The sequence below is a fragment of the Fulmarus glacialis genome, unplaced genomic scaffold, assembly GCF_000690835.1.
Source record: "Fulmarus glacialis isolate BGI_N327 unplaced genomic scaffold, ASM69083v1 scaffold3839, whole genome shotgun sequence".
Lineage (NCBI taxonomy): Eukaryota > Metazoa > Chordata > Aves > Procellariiformes > Procellariidae > Fulmarus > Fulmarus glacialis.
In genome coordinates this window covers 23,620-43,136 of record NW_009235045.1, presented here as the reverse complement: position 1 = coordinate 43,136, position 19,517 = coordinate 23,620, and the positions used below count along the sequence as shown (strand labels likewise).

The 19,517-nt window shown below is 48.8% G+C and overlaps 1 protein-coding gene across 1 annotated transcript; it reads left to right on the top strand.

Annotated features, from left to right (window-relative positions):
- Window positions 1-585: 585 nt before the first annotated feature.
- LOC104082638 (interleukin-12 receptor subunit beta-2-like) lies at window positions 586-19,403 on the top strand. The gene is given in 18 exon segments (XM_009585839.1): window positions 586-670; window positions 1,381-1,554; window positions 2,021-2,347; window positions 3,025-3,139; window positions 4,829-5,004; window positions 5,198-5,337; window positions 6,022-6,166; window positions 8,721-8,800; window positions 11,912-12,131; window positions 13,253-13,453; window positions 14,459-14,560; window positions 14,640-14,795; window positions 16,299-16,436; window positions 17,713-17,800; window positions 18,437-18,536; window positions 18,842-19,307; window positions 19,310-19,333; window positions 19,336-19,403. Coding segments are annotated over 18 exon segments (2,805 nt in total).
- Window positions 19,404-19,517: the final 114 nt, after the last annotated feature.

Sequence of the window (19,517 nt, the reverse complement as noted above, 5' to 3'; positions counted from 1 at the left end):
AAGCAGTCAGGATTTAAAGTTTGTTGCCCATATGGCATCAAGTTATTAAAAGAGCTGCATCTCTGTGACAGGTCGGGAGTTATAGAAAGTGCTTGTTGGTGTGTTCACTTCTGAAGTATCTAATATATTCTCACTGATCCTGTAGCTCTGCAGGGGAAGGGTAAAAAAGGAAATAATTGTTAATGCTGGTTGCAAAACGTGTAGGAAAATACTGAGCTTAGCTCAGGCTGACCTCGAATAATTTGTGTAAAATGTTTGTATTCACAACTTCCACTACTGGAGAGTGGGTTTATCTAGTAAACGTAGGTTTGCATTTGAACGCAATTTTTGAGCAATGCTGTGGAGTTTAAAACACTTCAAAGCTGTTTTGTTTGGTTGTGTCGTTAACAGCGCGCTTACTGCCTGTGTCTGCGGCTTCGTCTGGTGGGGTAGAGTTAAATAGCCATAAAAAAGCTGTGTGGGATGGCTTTCCTTCTGGAAAGCAGTCTAAAGGCATTGTAAGATTGCTAGTTCCCAAGGTCTTAGCCAAAATTTTATGAGTTATACTCAGGTCTGGGAATCTCGAGACTGTGTTAGTCATCCGGGATGAGGTCACTTCACGTGGATTTGGGGTCCTCTGGGCACGGTCTGAGCACAGGCCTGCTGGAGAGCCCACGAGGGTCCTCATGGGGTACATAAATGGGGCTCCATTCAAAAGAGGGGGCAGGATTTCGGGCGAGCGTGGGCTGTGCCGGAGCGTGGCATATAAACCATACCCTGGGGAGAAAGAGCATGAGGGGTACGGACGGTTTGTTCTTGTCGTCCTTCACAGTACGAGTTTTGGTTCTGGGGGAAGGGAGCAAATATTTCTTTTTCTAAAGCACAGAGTTGTCTGGTTTTAAATCACAGAGTTTTAAAGTACCCATAATTCTGCCATTCCCCTAGCTCTCGTGCCTCTCTCTAGGGAGAACCGTCTGAAAATCAGCTGCTGCTTATGGCAGGGTCTCCAGACTCACAACTTAGCCGCGTTAGCAGAGAATGTTAATTAGAAAGGTCTCATGAAACAAGCATTCTGGATTTTCTGAAGTTGTAAAATAGTAAAATACAAATATCTGTAAATGATTTTCCCACTTTTTAGGAACTGGTAAAAGGAATTCATTTCTCTATAGGGAGCAAAATGCTATTTGCATGGATTGTGCCCGCAGCAATTTGGTTGTTGCTGCACTTCACAGCAGGTAAGATGTTTTTTTTTCCCCCCTACATAGCAATTATCACTTAAAAGAAGCACTCAGGCTCATTAAGGTTTTTTTCCAGCTTCTGTGTGGCATACTAGTAAACATCTTTCTTATTAAAGAGAGCGAAAATTGATGCTTGATTAGGTTTATACTGTAATTTCCTTAGGAACTCCTTGGTCCGCTGCTACTGCTGAGTGTCCTCCCACTCGCCACGGCAATGACCTTGATGGTCTGGGCAGGCTGTGGGCAGCCGCGCCTGGTCTGGCAGGGCTCCGCACGCTGGCCGCGCGGCTGGGAGCCACCGCGGGCGGGGGAACGGCCTCGGCTCTCAGCAAAAGAGGCAAATATAGAATCATATACCCTCAGGCATTGGCATGCATAATTGGCGCTGCAAGCCTGTTCCGTTTGTGTGTGCAGTATATAGCAAGTAGTCGCTAACGAGTTGTGCAGGGAGGTTATTTGGTTTAGTTGAAGGCAGAGCTGTTGGTTACGTGGGAACGCATCTCTGCAGTTAGCTTCCACGACGACTTTCAGAGCTCACAAGTAAGGAGAAAGGGTGCTCCAGCATTTTCCCTTACCTCCCGCTGCTGCTCGGCGTGTTTGCCCCCAGCACAAGTGTCCCGGGCTCTGCCAGCAAATTAATCAGATGGGTGAAGACTGGGCACAGCAATATCCCGTGAGCTGCCATGCAGAGGCAGGAATTCTTGCATTATAAATCCGGGGAGACTCTCTTCCTCGAGCGCAGCGTGTTGTACGAGATAAGTGACGTATTCGTGTTAAAGGTTCGTTTTCCCATTCTGTTGCAGAAGCCTGCAGTAGAGGGAACGTGACTGCCAGCAAACTTCCCCGTGGCACTGCAGAAACCTGTGACAAAGGGAATATGACCGCTAACACGGCCTCTCATGTCCAGCCCGGAACCAGTATCACCCTCTCATGCCAGCTGAAACCCCTACAACACGCTAAGCAATGCAGGATAGCTATTTTCTTTAACAGCTCTGAACTAATTAGCAATTACGGCAGTTCAGTAAGCACTAAGTTTCTAGTCCATACATATGGCAAACACGTGTTTACGTGCAAAATAGTTTGTGAATACAAGAAAAAACTCATTTGTGGAATCGATATAGAATCTGGAAGTAAGGAGAATTTAATTATTCCTTGTTCTTAAACGTTCCCTGTGGTACCTCTGAGACGTGTGTTAGAAACGGGCAGTGGGTGGCCTTTTTCCAGAAAAGGTGCTGTGCTTTATTGGCTCTTTCTATTTAAAATATTTCTGGCTGGAACTGTGCAACTCCATTTTTGATAAATGGAGAGATGCTAAATAAAACTGCCTGCTCAGAACAAATATCGTACTCCCTCCTCTTCTACCCCTGACACCCACCAGTCTCTCCAGGACACGGGGGACTTGCAAGAAAAATTCTAAGGAAATTTTGGATTTTCTTCTAACCTGATGAGCTGATGCTGCTGCAACAGTTGTCTGCTGTATCAGTGCTGCTTTTTTTTAAAAAAAAAAAGAATAATGGTTGATTTCTTCAAGCAAAGCTTTTGGTGCCCAGTCCGGGAGGCTGTTAAGCACTTGTATTCATCTGGTACCCGTGGAAAGTCACTGGGGTTTCGCTCAAGTGTCAGAGGTCTCAACAGGCTGCAGAGATCACAGGCTCAGCTGTTTTCACACATAAAAATTATTAGCCCGCACATTTTGTCTATAAATTCTTTAAAAACCCCAAAACAATCAAAAAGCCAAACCTACCATTTCTTAAAATGTCTCCTATCATCATCTTTAAGGAAGACTGATAAGATTAATCTGTTTAAGATCCTCCAGATGAGCCAAGAAATGTGTCGTGTATCCAGCACGGGACAGACGGCCATCCCACCTGCACCTGGGAGAAAGGAAGGCTCACGTACATCAACACTACATATGCGATACAGTAAGTAACACAGGGAGGTAGGTTCTTTCATACAATTGTATCTTAAAGCTTTTTTTTTTCCCCACACCGTTTAGTGACGATTTACCCTTACCAAAGCACACGAAAGACTTGGCTTATGAATAAGTCAATCCAAGGCTGCTGTGATCACAGAAGCCAACCGGAGCAGTTAAAGCCCCTTTTCTGTTCACATTTGTGGGTGCTGCACCGCAGCGGTTTGGCTCCTTCTGGCTTCAGCAGGTAGAGAGGCTGTGCCAAGACACGGCTCCCTTTTGGAAAGGGAAGGTTAGTAGTGGAAGTGGTCTGAAAACAGCTGCTCAAACCTGCTGCTTTCCCATGGTGGATCTCCTCTATTTAGTGATCCTGTGGTTAGCAGTGCCTGCACCAGAAATCCTCCAAATGGAGCCGCTCACTCTGTCCTGGAGTTTAGCTAAGGAGATGGAGAGGGACTTCGCTTGGAAATGTGTTATTTTTGCTTCCCATTTTAGACCCAGCCTGTATTCTTGCTCCCTCTGGTTTTGCTGAGCCTCCCCTGAGAAAGCTTGTGGAGACTTCTGCAGCAAACTGTGGGGAAGGAGCAAAGGCTCCCTAGAGCCCATCAAGGCCTGTTAGGAGACCTGACCAAGCACAGGAGGAACCTTATTAAAAACCTCTATTCAAGCAAACATCTGGGTAGAAGGAATTAATTTTGCCCTTTGCAAACCTCTGGGTAGGCTGAACTACTCCCCATTTGTTTCCAAGGTGCTGCATGTTGATCATCTCCGTGCCCTGCAAGGCTCACTCTTCTTCACCTTCTTCTTCTTCTTCACCTGCTTCTTCTTCTTCACCTGCTTCTTCTTCTTCACCTGCTTCTGTTGGCCAAGGTAGCAGCAACTTTCTTAGTAGCTTGTAGATCACTGCTGTCTAAGCAGAAGGAGAATATACGGGTAACGTGCAGAAGGGTAGGGAAGTATGGATAACCAGTCCTGCAAGTGTTGTAACGGTCCATAGAGATATAGCAGTGCTTGCTAGTAAGTTATTAAGTATACTACAAAATACAAAAGGTCAGCCTGAAGCAACGTGATATAAACATCTCTGATTCAGGTGGAAGAAAATACACAGAGTAGCTAAATGAGTAACCCAAGGCAATGGGCTGAACGACAGATTGAGAATTAAAGGCTATGTTTGAATTCATGCGGTCTGACCATTAAACTGCAGATAAATTACATTTTTAATCACTAACTTATGTAAAAAACAAAAAAACAGAAAAAAGCAAAATCTATCATCCCCCAAATTCTGTGTGCCAACACCTATGCTCATTCACAGAGAAATATTAGGTAGCCAATATTAGGTAACCGTTGTACTATTAAAAAGAACCTACTCACATACTTGCAGCTCAGTGGAAATCCGGGAGTATTTCCTTTGCCCGCAATTAACCCCCAAAAGCAGTGTAACACCTTTACACCGACCGAGCTGGAGGAGTGTTTGCTGTCACCGCTGTACGTAAGCGGGCACGTCTCTCAAGGAGCGGATGGCCACCCCGGCCTTCGGTGCGGTGGTCCTCCCGGAGCGCTGACCTGCAGGGAAGCCGCAGCCTCCAGGGACCCAGAGCAGCACGACCGTACGGGGACGGGAGCCGTGCCCCGAGCACCCGGGGTTTAACTTTCTCGCTGTACAGAAGAGTACGACGCAAGCATTTTCCTTCTGTTCCAGGCTATCAAATGGGACGGATGTCTTCTGTGTTTCAGAAGAAAGTCTGAATAAGAAGTTTGGCTCGCTGGCTCTGGGCACGTTGAATTTTGACTCTACTTACACCGTTGTGGTTGCCGCCTCCAATGAGCTAGGAAGTGCTTTTTCACAGCCGCTCGTGTTCATGCTAATAGACATAGGTAAACGCATTACTTATTGCCTTTCAGTTAGTCCCAGCCCTTTCGAAAGACTTGGAGCGCTTTCTCGTTTAACCCTCTGAGAAAAAGCATCCATCCAGCCTAAACCAGTAATTCTGTTTTCCATGTAACCCCCCCGTCCCGAGCCGTGCTGCGTATCTGAGCGCTGTTTGCTTGTTTCTGTTCTTGCTGCTAGTGAAACCACAGCCTCCCGACTTTTCAGTGGAATTTGAAAATTCTTCTGCAACCAGCTGCACCTTTTCTTGGCACGATGAAGCGCCAGCGCAGCACTGCAGGCTGAGATACCGGCCACTCAGCAGGCCCACCTGGAGCACGGTAATCCTCTTCTGGAGAGTGAAGGAAATTATGATTCTCGGAGGTTGCTTTAATATTGGTATTTCTTACTGGAATCAGTTTGCCCAAATTTGCCTCTCTCTGCTCTCTAACACCCTATTCAAGAAAAACTACTGGTTACTGGTCAAAAATTATCATTGATCTAAAACTGAATGAAGGTAAAACACTGATCCTGTAAAAAACTGTGTGCATGAACAGTTCCCCGTATCTCAAGCGTCTGTATGATGCACTGAAGAATCAGAGCTTACGTCTGACCCGCCATTTATTGGAATATGGTCGTTTCTGCTCATTGTAGCTCACAGCTACAGGCGTGCAATTTCCAAACGTTTGCGCCTTCCCTAATGCTGTTTGGAAATCTCTGCTTTTATTTTAAGTGGTAAAATAAATGTATTGCTTGAAGTTGAGTAAAACACGAGAACAGAAAATTTGTTATCTTCACATAATTACGTGAGGGATTTTTCTGATGACGAACTGAAGCCTGATGATTCATTGCATCCTTCTTGGAGTTATTAAAGTCGCCTCAGATCAGGGTTTTCCCTATTGTTTTTTAAAGACTTGTTTTGGCTGGCTGGGCTTCCTTTGGGCATTAGTAATTCAGCCCGTCACTGCCTTCAACCTTCATTTCCTCCTGAGTTTAACATTATATGTCCTTTATCTCCATTAAAGGTTGAAAGCTTAAACAGTGAGAAGCGCAGTCTTTATGGTCTGGAGCCTCACACAGGCTACGAATTTCAGGTCAGCTGTAAAATTCACCCCGAGCGAGGACTGTGGAGCAACTGGCGGGCGTACCAAACCCGGACTCCAGAAGCAGGTAACACGCGATGGCCCCTCCTGCCCCAAGCCTGGGTCTAACCTCTGCGTACAAGTGGAGACCTCAGCTAACGAAGTCAAAACGCTGCCGGGTTTTTGCTGGTTGCTTTGCAGAGCCTCTGTAGATGCAGACACAGAGCCAACAGGGAAGTAACTTCTGTGCAAAATTGCTTTTTTGATGAACAAAAAATGAAGCTGTTGGGATTTCTTGCAAAACAGGAATTTCAAGAGTTCACTCGGAAGGTCTGAAGGATATTTTCATTTGACATTGTTGAAGGTTGGAGGAATTTTCTCCGCGTTGCCCGGAGCCATCGTGGCACATCTGGAAAAGGCAGAGACAGTTGTGCAGCTTAGCTGGGGACAGAAAAATATTCTGTATTGGCTCATATCTAAGCACTTTACTGAATTCCTGCAACACGCCCGTACTCAGGTCGGGCTGACTGCTATGTCCCCCTCAGGTGCTGATGAACCACAGCTCGGGTGACACGCTCTGGGTCCTTGCGTTCACCCAACAATTTGCTGAGAAGTTGGGCGAATTGGCCAGGAAATTGCCTGGACTCTCTCAGTTCTGCTGATGCTGGCAGGTTTTAGCAGACCAGTTTAAATTTTGCCAAGTCATCTTTTCCCAAGTAGAGAAGTTCTTTCAGCCGGAGCCTCCCCAGGCTCCACCACGCCGTGGAGTCCCTGCAGACCTGGGCAGCTTCAGCAGAGCAGAACCTGGCCAGGCATTCGGGAGAGAGAGAGATCCCACCAGGAATTAGGTGAGCAAAGAACGTTTCTGCTCCAGAGGACGGCACAGCAGACTCCAGGGACACGCAGCACCGTCCTGAGGGCAATCTTATTAATTTCTGCCAACTCAAACATTGGCCGCCTTGGGCTGGCCGCGGGCTCGTGTACCTGCCGCCTGCCTTCACCCTGAACCGCACGAACTCACATGCTGCAAAACTTTCAGTTCTTACGAGAGAAGAAACCTTCTCAGAAGTTTGCGTTTCACCAAAGACGTGTCGGCTGCTTTGGCACCCCCTCCTTTCATCTCCTACTTGGCTTTCGCTGCTCTTTTTTGTGAATTACTATAAGCTCCTCAGGCCAGCGCCGTTATTACTCACGCTATTTACCACTACTGACAGCATCAGTTTCTGTAAGAAGCATTGATTGATGCAGAAGGTGTGAACTTTTCCTTCCCTCCCCCACCTTCCTCTCACCAGTTTTCTCAACCTTCTCGATGCACCCTGGCTTGCTACTGCATTTGTGGTCATCGCTCCTCTACCCAGCCCATGCCACAAAACGAGAATCTTTTTGGCATTTTCTGTCCTCAGTCTAGGTGACAGCAAGGGGAGGTTGCAGGCGAGGAGCTCTGGGAACACCACGGTTGCCTTTCTTTGAAGGAGCTGAAGTTCTACACATGACTTCAGCCTTTTGCAAATGCAGGAGTGTACCTTTTCAACGAGCTAAGTTTTTTCCTCTTCCTCTGACCTGCCACAAAATTTGCTTTATGCAAGCACTGCTCGTAAGTGAGCTTTTTTTCCCCCCCCCAGCTGATTTGTGTGGTTCACATGTGAAATGAACTTTAAAATCTGGGCTGGAGTCCAACAGATCCAATCCCATATTTTATTTTTCCCTTCTTTGAGCTTGCCCCTTCCTCCCTCGCTCACAGCGAGTGTGCTCTGGTTTTATTTCGTCGGTCCTTCTTCTTGTTTCTATTCCAGTCACTCTTTGCAGTTAATACAGGACGAATAGCTCTTAACATTGCTGGCATTGAGGATTTTTTCTGTCTTTGAATTTAGCAAATAGCAGGCAGCCCCATTCTAGCTGGGATTGTCCAACAGCTGCCTGCTGTTAGTAGCAGTTATTATTTGAATTTGATGGGTTTATTTTGGTGAGGGACCGTGAGGAACCAAACTTCGTTATCTTTGGTCACTTTGGCTTTCTTTACGTGTCTTTATCTGCTTCTGAACTGTCAGAGCACATTGTTCACCAGTTTCTGCAGCCAGAAGTTTGCTTTAGTGTTATTTTGGAAGGTTTATTCAAAACATCAAGGGTTTCCAGTCACTCTGTGACTGTGAGGGGAATCGTCCTACCCAGCTAGCTGTTAAAGATATTTATGGCCGAGAACCAAACCGTGAAATCCTGCCGATCCTACAAACCCTACCACCTGAAGCTGTCCGTTGTTTTCGGGTTGATGTAGCCAACCCCAAGGACCTTAACTAGCCTCAACTTTTATGCAAAGACGAGAGCTAATACTGTCACTTTGACGCGTGGGCTTCCTTGGGAGCCATCCTGATTACCGAGTGCGGGACAAAGTCACCAGCAGAGCAAAACCCTCTCTTGGGATTACGGCTTGTTCTCTTCATGAGTACCATCACGTGGGCAGTCATCAACGCAGCTGAACTCCAGCTGCAACAGCAAATACAGGCTATTACCTATTGCTTCATTTCAGGGACGTTTTAAATCTGAAATTTTAATTGTCTCAGGATTTTTACCTCCTTTGCCTACCCAATGTCTTCTTCCTTCAAAACACAGCCAGTAATGCTGCTCACCTTCTCCTCCCACCCCAGTGCCGACCGGGCTCCTGGACATCTGGTACCGGCAGCAGGACGTGGACTCTCAACGGCAGAACATCTCTCTTTTTTGGAAGGTAAGTTAAGTGGAGCCTGGGCAGATGGGGGGAACTCTGGTTTTTGTGTTCGCAGAAAGGACTGAACCCAAGGAGGGCATGGGGCTTTTACCAGGGACAGGGACACGGACCAGCTCTGCTACCCAAGGCTTGCTTCCCCCGGGAGATTCAGCAACTCTTTTCCACCTACAATTTCCCTTCTACGGTTCCCCAAACTTTCTGTCGTGCTGGAAGTACAACACGTTCCCAGCACATCACGTCAGCGAAGAGAAGTGGAGGTACCGCAGCTCAGTGACCCCCTTTCACAGATACACGTTCCCTCCCCCTTTCCACAAGGCGACCTGGGTCCCCGATGATGTATCTAAAGGCACAGATAACAACCTTACAGACTTCCTAATTTGTTTTCTAATGAATATCTCCCTCTCCTCGTCCTCTGCCTCGTCGTTCTTTGCCGTGGTTGCCATACGTGGTCAGGCAGGAGTTCAGGGAGGCCAGGAGGACACCATGCCCCACGTTCTCCATGTGCACACACCTTCTGCGTCCGCTTTTGGATATGAGCTTCCTTCCGAGGTGTTCCTGCCCTGCTTCGCTTACATGAAGAACAGAGCAATGAAGAATTGGGGAGGCAGAAGAGGCGATTTATTGTAATAGCCCTTTAAGGTGACCAAACTCTAAAATATGTAAGAGCTGGATGTAGTTTGCGCAACTGGAAGGGTCCCGTCCATGTGGCTGCTGTCTGGATGGACGGTCGGTCGACGCTTTTGTCATGCAGCACCAGCAGGAAGAAACTGGTTTTCTCTAGAGGTGTGAAGCAGGTGATGGGCAAACCACGTGCAAAAGGGTTTGTTAATAATAGAGCTGCAGATCTGAAGTTGGACAAACACAGAGTCAAAAAAAGTTAGTTGCTTGGATCTGTGAGCTGGGGCCTGAGACCCTGCAAGGGAAATTTCAAAAAGAATTCAAATTAAAACCCAGCTGTAAGGTAAAAATTCCACGTTACCGTATGTGACCATCCAGCTCAGGGGAAAAGGCTTACGCCAGGTCTGCGATACCAACATTCCCCATGAAACCAAGCCCTGTCACCGGGGCCGGGTGCTGAGTTCCTCCGCTATTACCTGCCCAACACTTAAAGCCAGGTCCAAGAGGAATTTTTGGATTGTGAGGCGTTTTGCTATGGTGGTTTTATTTCAAAGCCAGTAAGATGATTTTTTTTTTTAAAGCATAAATTATCTTTGACTTCCAGTCTGCAATCTCTAGATAACCTTCCAATTACTGCTCGACCTTCTCCCCACAGCAAGCAGCACCACGCTGTAAGTGAAAGCAGAAAAATCTCATGTGATTATGTGACTCCAGCCGTCGTGGCTTTAAGACATTTAACTTTAAGACCTTTACCTTGCAATAGCGAGCTGGCGATGCTTTCTGTGTCGAAGCAGACTCCCTGCGGCATCATTCATAAAATGGGTGCAATACATTGCTTTTATAGTCTTCACGACAGCTACAAAGCAAAAGACTCAGACTCAGTACAACGTGCTACCGTTATAGGTTTTCACGTTTGCTAATACCAAAGAAAGGATCACCAATTTAATTTCAGCAGGCTTTCAGAGCGGTTTCAGCACTGCATTTGTCCCGAGCCACCGCCAAAGTGATTGTAAAACTGCAAACATTTTCCTATTTTTAAAAGTGTTTTTTTCCCCTCTTCCTTTTTTTTGTTGTGTTATGACAAAAAAACCAGCCAAACAAATGAGCTCACTGGGTAGGAACTGCAGGAAACTCAGAAACCGACAGTACAGCTGCAGACACCCGGGGTGGAAAAACCAGCGCGAGGTGTTACACGGGACGGCACCGACTGGCTTTTCAGAGATGCATGTTCTAAGTGGTTGAATTTAAATAATTCTTTAGCGTGGCTTGAAGTAAAAATCAGGATTTTCCCCAAATCAAAAATGGCTCGTTTTTACAAATCCAGCTCTGTAGTTAATACGCTTTTTTCCCCTTGTGAAAAGCGTGGCTTGAAGTCAGACCCAAGGCAGGAGGGGGCTGCGTGTTTCCCCGTCCCCAGCTGTACCGCGGCTTGGAAAATCAACAGCAGCAAGAGAGCTTCACTAAACTGGAATTAAACAGGAAAAATAAATAAGAAACAAAAAAAGATATGCAGCCTTAAGAGATACTCTCAGGGAAATGCACACTCTTGGCCCTCCCGTTGGGGAATTAACTCATTTCATGTGGCTAGATGCCATGGATTCCCAAGAGCGGAGTGGTGACAGAGCTGGGATAAGGCTTGGGAGTGGAGAGCATGGGTCATGGGGCTGGGCAGCAGCAAAAGCAAGGGAAAAATCAGAATAGGCTGTAACATGGCACAGGTTTTACACAGATGTGCAAAATCACGGTGGAGAAGGGAAATTCTGCAGCAAGGACGCTAGCTTTCTTTGAAAAAAACCACTATGTTTTTAGCAATAGAAGTGTGCGGTCACTTATGAACACGTATTCTTAGGCTGGTACTGATGGGGAAACTATGCTGCCTTTAAAATGCATTAGCTGTACTTCAGGCCAACAGATCTTAAGTTAATTTAAAAAAAAAAAATAGAAGTATTCCGGAAGAAAGCAGTCTCAACAAGTGAGCGAGCAATCTCTGTAGCACTGCTTGTTTCCTCCGGCTTTTAGAAGAGAAGAAAGTAAAAACTGATAATCGGTTACCAAAGAACGTTAGTAGGTATGTGCCATAGTCCAGCAAGTAACGCTGTCGCTGTAAATAACCTCTTTACTATTAGAGCAGAAAAGGAAGAGAAAAAAATTACCTTTAAGTGAAAGTTCCTCACTTAAGTGGGGCAGCTTGAGCATCTGCTTAGGGAGATGCTCCGAAGCCATCCCGGGAATCCCAGCGCCGGGGGGGCAAACCGTGGGGCTTGCTAAAGCCTCGCTCAGGAGGGCTTGTAGGTCTGACACAAAGATCCCTTTCGTGGTCGTCGGTTCGTTTAAAAGCAGCTGAAATATTGGGTTCGCAAATGGTCAACCACACCTTCCTCCATGAGCAGGTCTGAAGCCTTCCCGGGCACCCTGCTTTGGTACCGTCAGCTTTCTGCAGCCTTTGCTCATCATCATCATCATCAGAGAGTAACGAATGCACTTTCCTCGCAGGCTTTGAGCGAGTCGGAGGCGAGAGGAAGAATCCTGCGGTACGCAGTGACCTTCGAAGCCCTGGCCCAGCGGAGCCCCGCGGCAGCAGAAGCACACCTTACCACCCAAACCAGCCACGCCAGAGTCACGCCGAGGGGGGACTACAAGATAACGGTCACCGCCGAGAACTCAAGGGGCAGGTCCCCCCCTGCATCCGTCGTGACCGACCTGGGCATCCAGGGTAAGGGCTTCTGCTGGGTCCGGACCACCGGGAATACCACCAGTGCTGCTACGCACCATGGAAGCGTTCAGGTCCCACCGCCTTGTGCTCATCAAGGTCCATCTCAAGGAATCTTCAGGGATCTGCAGATCCAGTTTTCAGTGTGGTCAGGGGTGCAGTTTCGTGACCCGTGAAGTCGCCCTGCATTGGTACCGCTGTAATTTCACCTCAACCCCTCCTGCCGACACAGGCGTGAGCCACGCCGCCAGCCATCCAGGGACCTGACACAGCAGAAAATTAACCACGCCAAAAAAAAAAAAAAAACAAACCAACAAGGGTTGGTTTTTTTTTTTTCACATGAGAGAGGCGGCGGGACTGAAGGGAAGGTGATGGTGAAGGGAAGCTTTATCTCCTGTGAAATTGCACGCTGCTGTACCCGCGCAGCAAAATTAATCAGCGTTCCCCGAACTCACCCGGCCCCGAGTTTCCGGTGCCGGTACCAGGCACGACGGAGCCTCGCGGTCTCGGGGGGTTTGTTCAAAGAGGCAGTTCCCTATTTGCACTTGTCCTGGTGTAACGTCAGTAAAACAGTGACAGAACCAGCAAGTATTTCACCTTTTCCCAGTGCTGCATCGAACACGGGCGGGGTGCTCGCCCTCCTCCGGAGGCAGATGCACAGCTCCTCGGCTCGCAGGCTGCATTGATTACACGAGCCCCTTCATTAGGCGGAGAGAGGGTTGGTGCAGAAATATCACCGGTATATGATTGTTTGGAGGCAGTAAGACAAGAACCGCTTCGTGGGCTCAGTTCAATTGTATTTGTTAGAAAAGCAGTTGGGAAAAGACGCTGGTTTTATGCTACAGGTGAAAAATGGGCGACTTCCCCAACCTTTCCTCCTGCAGGAAAAAGTAACCCGGCTCTAGCTGTGAAAGCAAGAGCTTTGGTCCCGTGGAGATGACGTGTTTGTGGCTCTATCAGAGGAGCAGCTTAAACTTTCAATGGCAGTTTATTTTTATACGTTGCACAGTGCCAGACGGGACGAGGCCCAGTAAATGCCATATATCAAACTTACCGAGTCCGCCTGACGTTAAGGCGAGTTTGTGCTGACGGTGTCTGTTTGCTTGTTCTTTCTCCCCTGCAAGACCTACCTCCTCCTCAGAAAGTCTCTGCCGCAGCCATGGGAAATAGCAGCATCCTCGTCAGCTGGAATCCGCCCGTCAGGTCGACTGCGTCCATCAGCGGATACGTAGTGGAGTGGGCAGACACCCAGAGGAACACGCGCCCGGAGCCCCGTCCAGCCTGGGTAAAGCTTCCAGCCTCCAACCTGTCCGCCGTGATAGCAGGTAACGACCGCGCGAGGTAGGATGTTACTGAGGTACCGTTTTATTTTCAAAGCTTTTTAAGGAACAAGTCTAATTTTTACTAATTCAGCATAAGAAATGACGGCATTGAAAGCTTTTTGTATGGGATGAAAAAAAAAAAGTAAATCCGCGGCTGCTCTGGGCTCAGTTCCACAGTCGCTCTCAGCTGAGATTTATATCTGATAAGTAAAATGTCTCTTAAAAAACCCCAGTCCCTCCAAAATGAAACAAGCCAGCTAGAGGTACAAAAGATCAAAGGCTTAAGAAAAGACTATTTCCTTTCTGCTAATTATTGGTTACTAATCCCAACCAGTACGATGTGTCAGTGTTCTGCACATCGGATAGCTATGAAGTTACAACGGGGTGACAGCCGGCGTTACCCTCGTTAGTCTTTCCTCCCCTCTGTCCCGGTGCTGTGCCGCCGAGGCGTTTACATCCCCACTCCCGAATGAGCTGGAAAAAGCAGCGTATTCAGGCCATCGCTTCGTGCGCTGCTTTGGAAAGGAGAGGAACGAGCTCCTGCCGACCTCCCGTACCCCGCGGGAGCGGCCCCGAGGAGGATGCTCACGTGAAGTCACGGGGAGGCAACAGGGTGCGAGACTCCCGTGCCCCCCGGGTCACCTCCCACAGAGCCAAACCTGCTCCTCACGTCCTAGAGCACCAAGCCGGGTAACAGCTATTCACCTCCTCCCTTTACCTGGGGCACAAAACGCGGTCCCGGGCTTCCCTTGGAGGGGACAGGGCTGCCGGCAGCGGTTGCTCCCTGCGGAAACAAAAGATTTCTCCCTGCCGAGCGCTAGCGTCGCTTGCTTTCTGCACAGCGAGGTTCTGCCAAGCTGAATGGCAGATCACAGAGCAGCATTTCTTTCCTTCTTTATGAAGGATGTGTTAATAAATCAGAAGATTCAGATTTAAGAGGCTAATGTAAATAGCCATGACTGTAAAGATTTTAACTAGTAACCCTCCACTTTCAATTTCTTTATTTAGAGCACATAAAAGATAACGTCTGCTATCAGATCAGCGTATTTGCACTCTATAGGGACAGAGCTGGACAAGCGGCATCAGTTAGGGGATACTCAAGAGCAAAAGGTAAGCCACAGTAATACTCTTCCAGGTATTTTTAAGCTAGCTTAAGTTCAGCTTTAAAAGTCAGTCTTATGTTTTGCAGCACCATCAGCCGGGCCCCAGATGTATACGACACCACGGGCAAATGGTGTCTTGGTTTCATGGGAAGAAATCCCTGCCCACCAGCAAATGGGCTGCATCACAGGGTACCACATATACCTGCAGAAGAAGGACGGGGAGGAAGCCCCAGAGGTCTACGGTAGGTATCTGGTGAAGACCAACGGGACGTGCACGTGCCGCGGGCGGAGGAGGGAGGGTGGGAGAGAGAGAGACCTGCAGAAAGCTCTGTGTGGTCAGGGAGCCACAGGTCTGCCGTGAGGGCTAGCAGCAAGTCATGAGCCGGCAGTGTGCCCAGGTGGCCAAGAAGGCCAACGGCATCCTGGCCTGTATCAGAACTAGTGTGGCCAGCAGGAGCAGGGAGGTGATCGTGCCCCTGTACTCGGCCCTGGTGAGGCCGCACCTCGAATCCTGTGTTCAGTTTTGGGCCCCTCACGACAAGAAGGACATTGAGGTGCTGGAGCGTGTCCAGAGAAGGGCAACGGAGCTGGTGAAGGGCCTGGAGCACAAGTCTGATGAGGAGCGGCTGAGGGAACTGGGGCTGTTCAGCCTGGAGAAGAGGAGGCTGAGGGGAGACCTCATCGCGCTCTACAACTACCTGAAAGGAGGTTGTAGCGAGGTGGGGGTTGGTCTCTTCTCCCAAGTAACCAGCGATAGGACGAGAGGAAATGGCCTCAAGTTGCACCAAGGGAGGTTTAGACTGGACATTAGGAAAAACTTCTTTACTGAAAGAGTGGTGAGGCCTTGGAACAGGCTGCCCAGGGCAGTGGTGGAGTCACCATCCCTGGAGGTATTTAAAAGACGTGTAGATGAGGCGCTTAGGGACATGGTTTAGTGGGCATGGTGGTGTTGGGTTGACGGTTGGACTTGATGATCTTAGAGGTCTTTTCCAACCATAATGATTCTATGATTCTATGATTCTATAAGTCTGAGAGTCGGTTCCCTCTGCTACAGCTGCCCATCGACAGGACCGCGTGGTCAGGGCTTCCAGCCTGGAGTTAGATCGTGCTAAGCTGTTCTGAATGTGGAACTATCACATTTCTCCCGCTTTTTTTTCTTTTTGGGTTTTTCCCCCCCCCTATTAGTTATCTTCTGAAGTCACAACCACTGCAGGCCTTTGCAATTATTGGCAGGGTAAAACAACAGACTTTCTAAAAGAAAGCCCCATCCAACAAACGCGTACTCCGCACCCGAGGCACTCGGCCCCACTCGGCAGGCAGCACCCGCCGCCCTCCCACACCCCCAGGCTTTTCTCCTCTCCCTCCCCCTGCGTAACTCCCAGGCTTCCACCCAAGAAATGCCTTTTTTTTTTTTTTTTTTAAACTTTATGCAGAAGTTGCACGACTGTTTTTAAGGGATGTTTCATGGTTCCACCATACAAACCTCACTTTAGATCGAAACATTAACTTATGAAGCAACAGTAGTCAGAGGGCAGGGTATGCAGCCTCTACAATGGCACAGGTCACCCCTATAGCATCAGGTCTTTTATAGCCCTTCCAGTGACTCAGTAACATAGAAAAGGGAATTAATTAAAGTAACAAATACCTCTCCGTGCTCCAAGCACTGGAAACCCAGGTCATTGAAGTTAAACGCAGTAAACACGTGCGCTAGGTGCTTCATTTGCTTCTCCCCCTTTTCCTTCCAGCTATTTCCAACGCGACTGCCCAGCGCTCGCGGTACATCCCCGGCCTGCAGCCCGGTGAGCACTATGCCCTGTGGATGACGGCATCGACGGCTGCTGGAGAGGGGCCCTGGGGCAACAGCGAGCTCTTCTGCTTGGAAAGTATGAGTCTCTGCTGGGGTGGGGGGCTAGGAGAGGTCCTAGCTCTTGGCCCCCTGTTTTCCACAGACTGGGAATGCTTTTCCCGCTCCTCTAACCATTGAAGATCTCTAGTTTTAAAATGCAGCATCTCTTTGTCTTCAAGCTCTTTGGTTTTTGTGCCAAGACGTCAGCTGTGTCATTTCGCAGTAGTTGCCGGCCAGCAGGATGGTTTCTTGGGAAGGGGGAAAGGAGGGTTTGGTCCCTTCGAGCTGCTCCCCCAGGTATCTGTGTGCCTCAAGCTCCGGCACAGGTATCCATGCAGAAAGTCCTGCTGACCTCCACATCTCCCGTGGGTCGGTGGCTCTCTGGTCCCGCGGTCACCAAAGCAGCCGTGACCTCGGAGCCTTCTCGAGGAGCACAGCATCGTGTGCGTGGTCCCTGTTCCCGGGCATCCCAGGGGATGCAAAAGCAAGACCTTCTCCCAAAGACTTCTGACCGCAGCTAACGGCAGCCATCAGGGTTTCTGTCCCGCAAGACAGATGGTTTTGATCAAATTTGTGGCGAGCCCAGAACAAGACAAACGATCGCTAAACCCCGAGAAGGGAATTGATAAAATTTGTGCTTAAGTATTGCCAGAAAGTTTGTTTTGCTGCGTTTCCTCCCCAGCAACGTGCCACGACAACAACTTTAAGCTCCCAAGTTGCGTACGTTGGGGAATTCATCCCCGCAGCTCCTCTGGAGGCAGGGTTCTCCCACGGACCGCGGGAGAAACCCAGGGAGGTCAGCAGGAGAGGAAATCAAAGCAATCCGGACACGTTCAAAGTTTTCCTGGTATAAAATCCGGATTTGCAAAAATTACGTTTGAAGCAGATAGTGCAAGCACAGGAAAGCCAAGGCAGTCACTGAGAAACAGTTCACTCACTGACAGTTTATGAAAGATGCAGTGAATTTTGTAAGGTCTTTCCCTCTTAACACCCCCCTGCTGCGTGCACCACCCCAAGTTTGTGTCCTCTGTCAATGTTTGGTTCAGTACTGGAAGGGAGATCAGCAATTGCATGGTTTGGGTCGGGGACCGCGTACCTCGAGACGTTGGTAGACACCTTTATGTTACAAAGTACTGTTGTCCCCAACAGTCCGTCCAGATTCCCGATTTTGAACCAAAAAATCGTCAGTATGTTTTATGAGTGCAAACACTGGTCAGGCCACGACTGTTGTCCAACTTGAACTAGGGTATTTAAATTTTTTAATTTTTTTTTTTTTTTTAAATAAGATGAACGGTGGGTGTTCTGTATTTCAGGTGCTGGGGACTGGATGACTGTTGTGCTTACCTGCAGCTTCTTCATCCTCTCAGCCTGCATTTGTTCTGTGCCTCCGGCAAGAAAAGTGTGAGTGGATCCCTCTGTTATGTTCCACTAAAACACAGAATTGTTATTAGAAAGGATGGTCATGTCCTTTCAGGACACTTTGGGGAACAGCGAGGATTGTTCTGAATAAAGGTTTCAGAGTACACAAATGATAATAAGAACACCCACTGAGCTTAAAACATAGCCTTATTTCATACATATTGTGAATTTTTAACCTAGAGCCCAAGGTCTGCTTCCGCCAAAACAGAACTGAAGAGGTACAATCCTTGGCAATTAACCCGGGAGCGAAGTTAAACCCTGAGATTAAGAACTGTTTTCCTTTAGAGCAACACGCACGTATCCCCAGCAGGATTTTCCAGGGCTGGGGCTCGCGGCCGTCCCCAGCGAGCTCTGCCCGCAGGGCTGCTGTCAGTCCTCGCAGGCGCAGGGGCTGGCAGGAGCGGGATGCTGGGCAGCATTCGCCTCTGCTCGAGCGCTGCGTTCCCCCGTCAGCCAGCACCGAGGTGCTCCCCACCCGGCCGGGGACTCCGCAGGTCCCTGCTAAGGCAGATTCACGATTACCCCGAGCTCTTCGGTAATCACGTGCACCAACACGTCCCAGGTCAGCGCTGCAGGTATCGGCATTCGTGCTTTTAATTGCACTTATTCAATCCGCAGATTACACTCGCTCCTCTCTGCACTTTTGCCGCAGTGGCAGAGCAAAGCCATTCCAGACCCAGCTAACGCTACATGGGCTAAGAGCTACACGTCTATGAAGGTAAATTGTACTTTTTTTTTTTTTTTTGCTTCTAATCCCACCACCTCCAGAAGAAAAAGCGAATGGGGCCATGCAAGTCAGTGATCTCTTAACGCAGCAAATCCAGCAATCTCTGATAGTGGATAAGCTCTGTTCTCGTATCGTTAGACTGTAGGATGTATCGGGCGAATTAAATGCAAGAGCAATGCAGAGATCCTTCATTTTTCACCGTACTAGCTGCTGCGTGGAGGGATGCTTGCACTGCAGGGCTGGGAGGTCACAGGATATCGATCACGTCATTAATTATCACGCATGCCCCTCCGCAGGCCGAGCTCAGCTTGCCCTCCAGCCTGTTCCTGCACAGCGCCGGCAGCTTTGAAGAGCCCGAAACAACAGAGGTAGAGGAAGCCTTGGTGAAGGCCGAGCCCCTGGCCCTCCAGGACAAGCTCCGGGGAAGCGACGCCTGGCCGCTGGCGAGCGGCTCGGGGCACGAGGGGCCGGAGTACGAGCCTCTGCCCGGCCCGGCAGACGGAGAGGTTTACAAGCAGCAGCTTCCCGACCTCTACAAGAGGATAGCGGCGGAGGTGCCGGAGCACACGCAGACCGTTTCCGAGTACATCGCCAACCCCGTCACCGACAAAGCCACCGTGTACCTACGCCCGGTTACAGACACTACTGGAGACCGCCCTGAACTCGAGTGCAATCCACTCTCCGTCTTCCCAACAACTTTTTTGACGCCCGTACTTTCCTATGAAGGGAATCTTACTTTGGATACGGTGAAAATAAACTGCAGTCCTTTCACAAGGTAGGCGGTCAGGGTGAGCCTGGCCTGATATTTTGCACTTTACTAGAATACTTCAGTGTGTTTCAGCACAGCCAGTCCAGTAACTTGCACGTGACATCTTTAAGCAATTAAAAACCCCCAACTCACCAACCTTCCCAGCACTGCAAGTCACACCTTACTGTTCAACACAGCAGCTCGTCACCCACCCAGCACGCTCG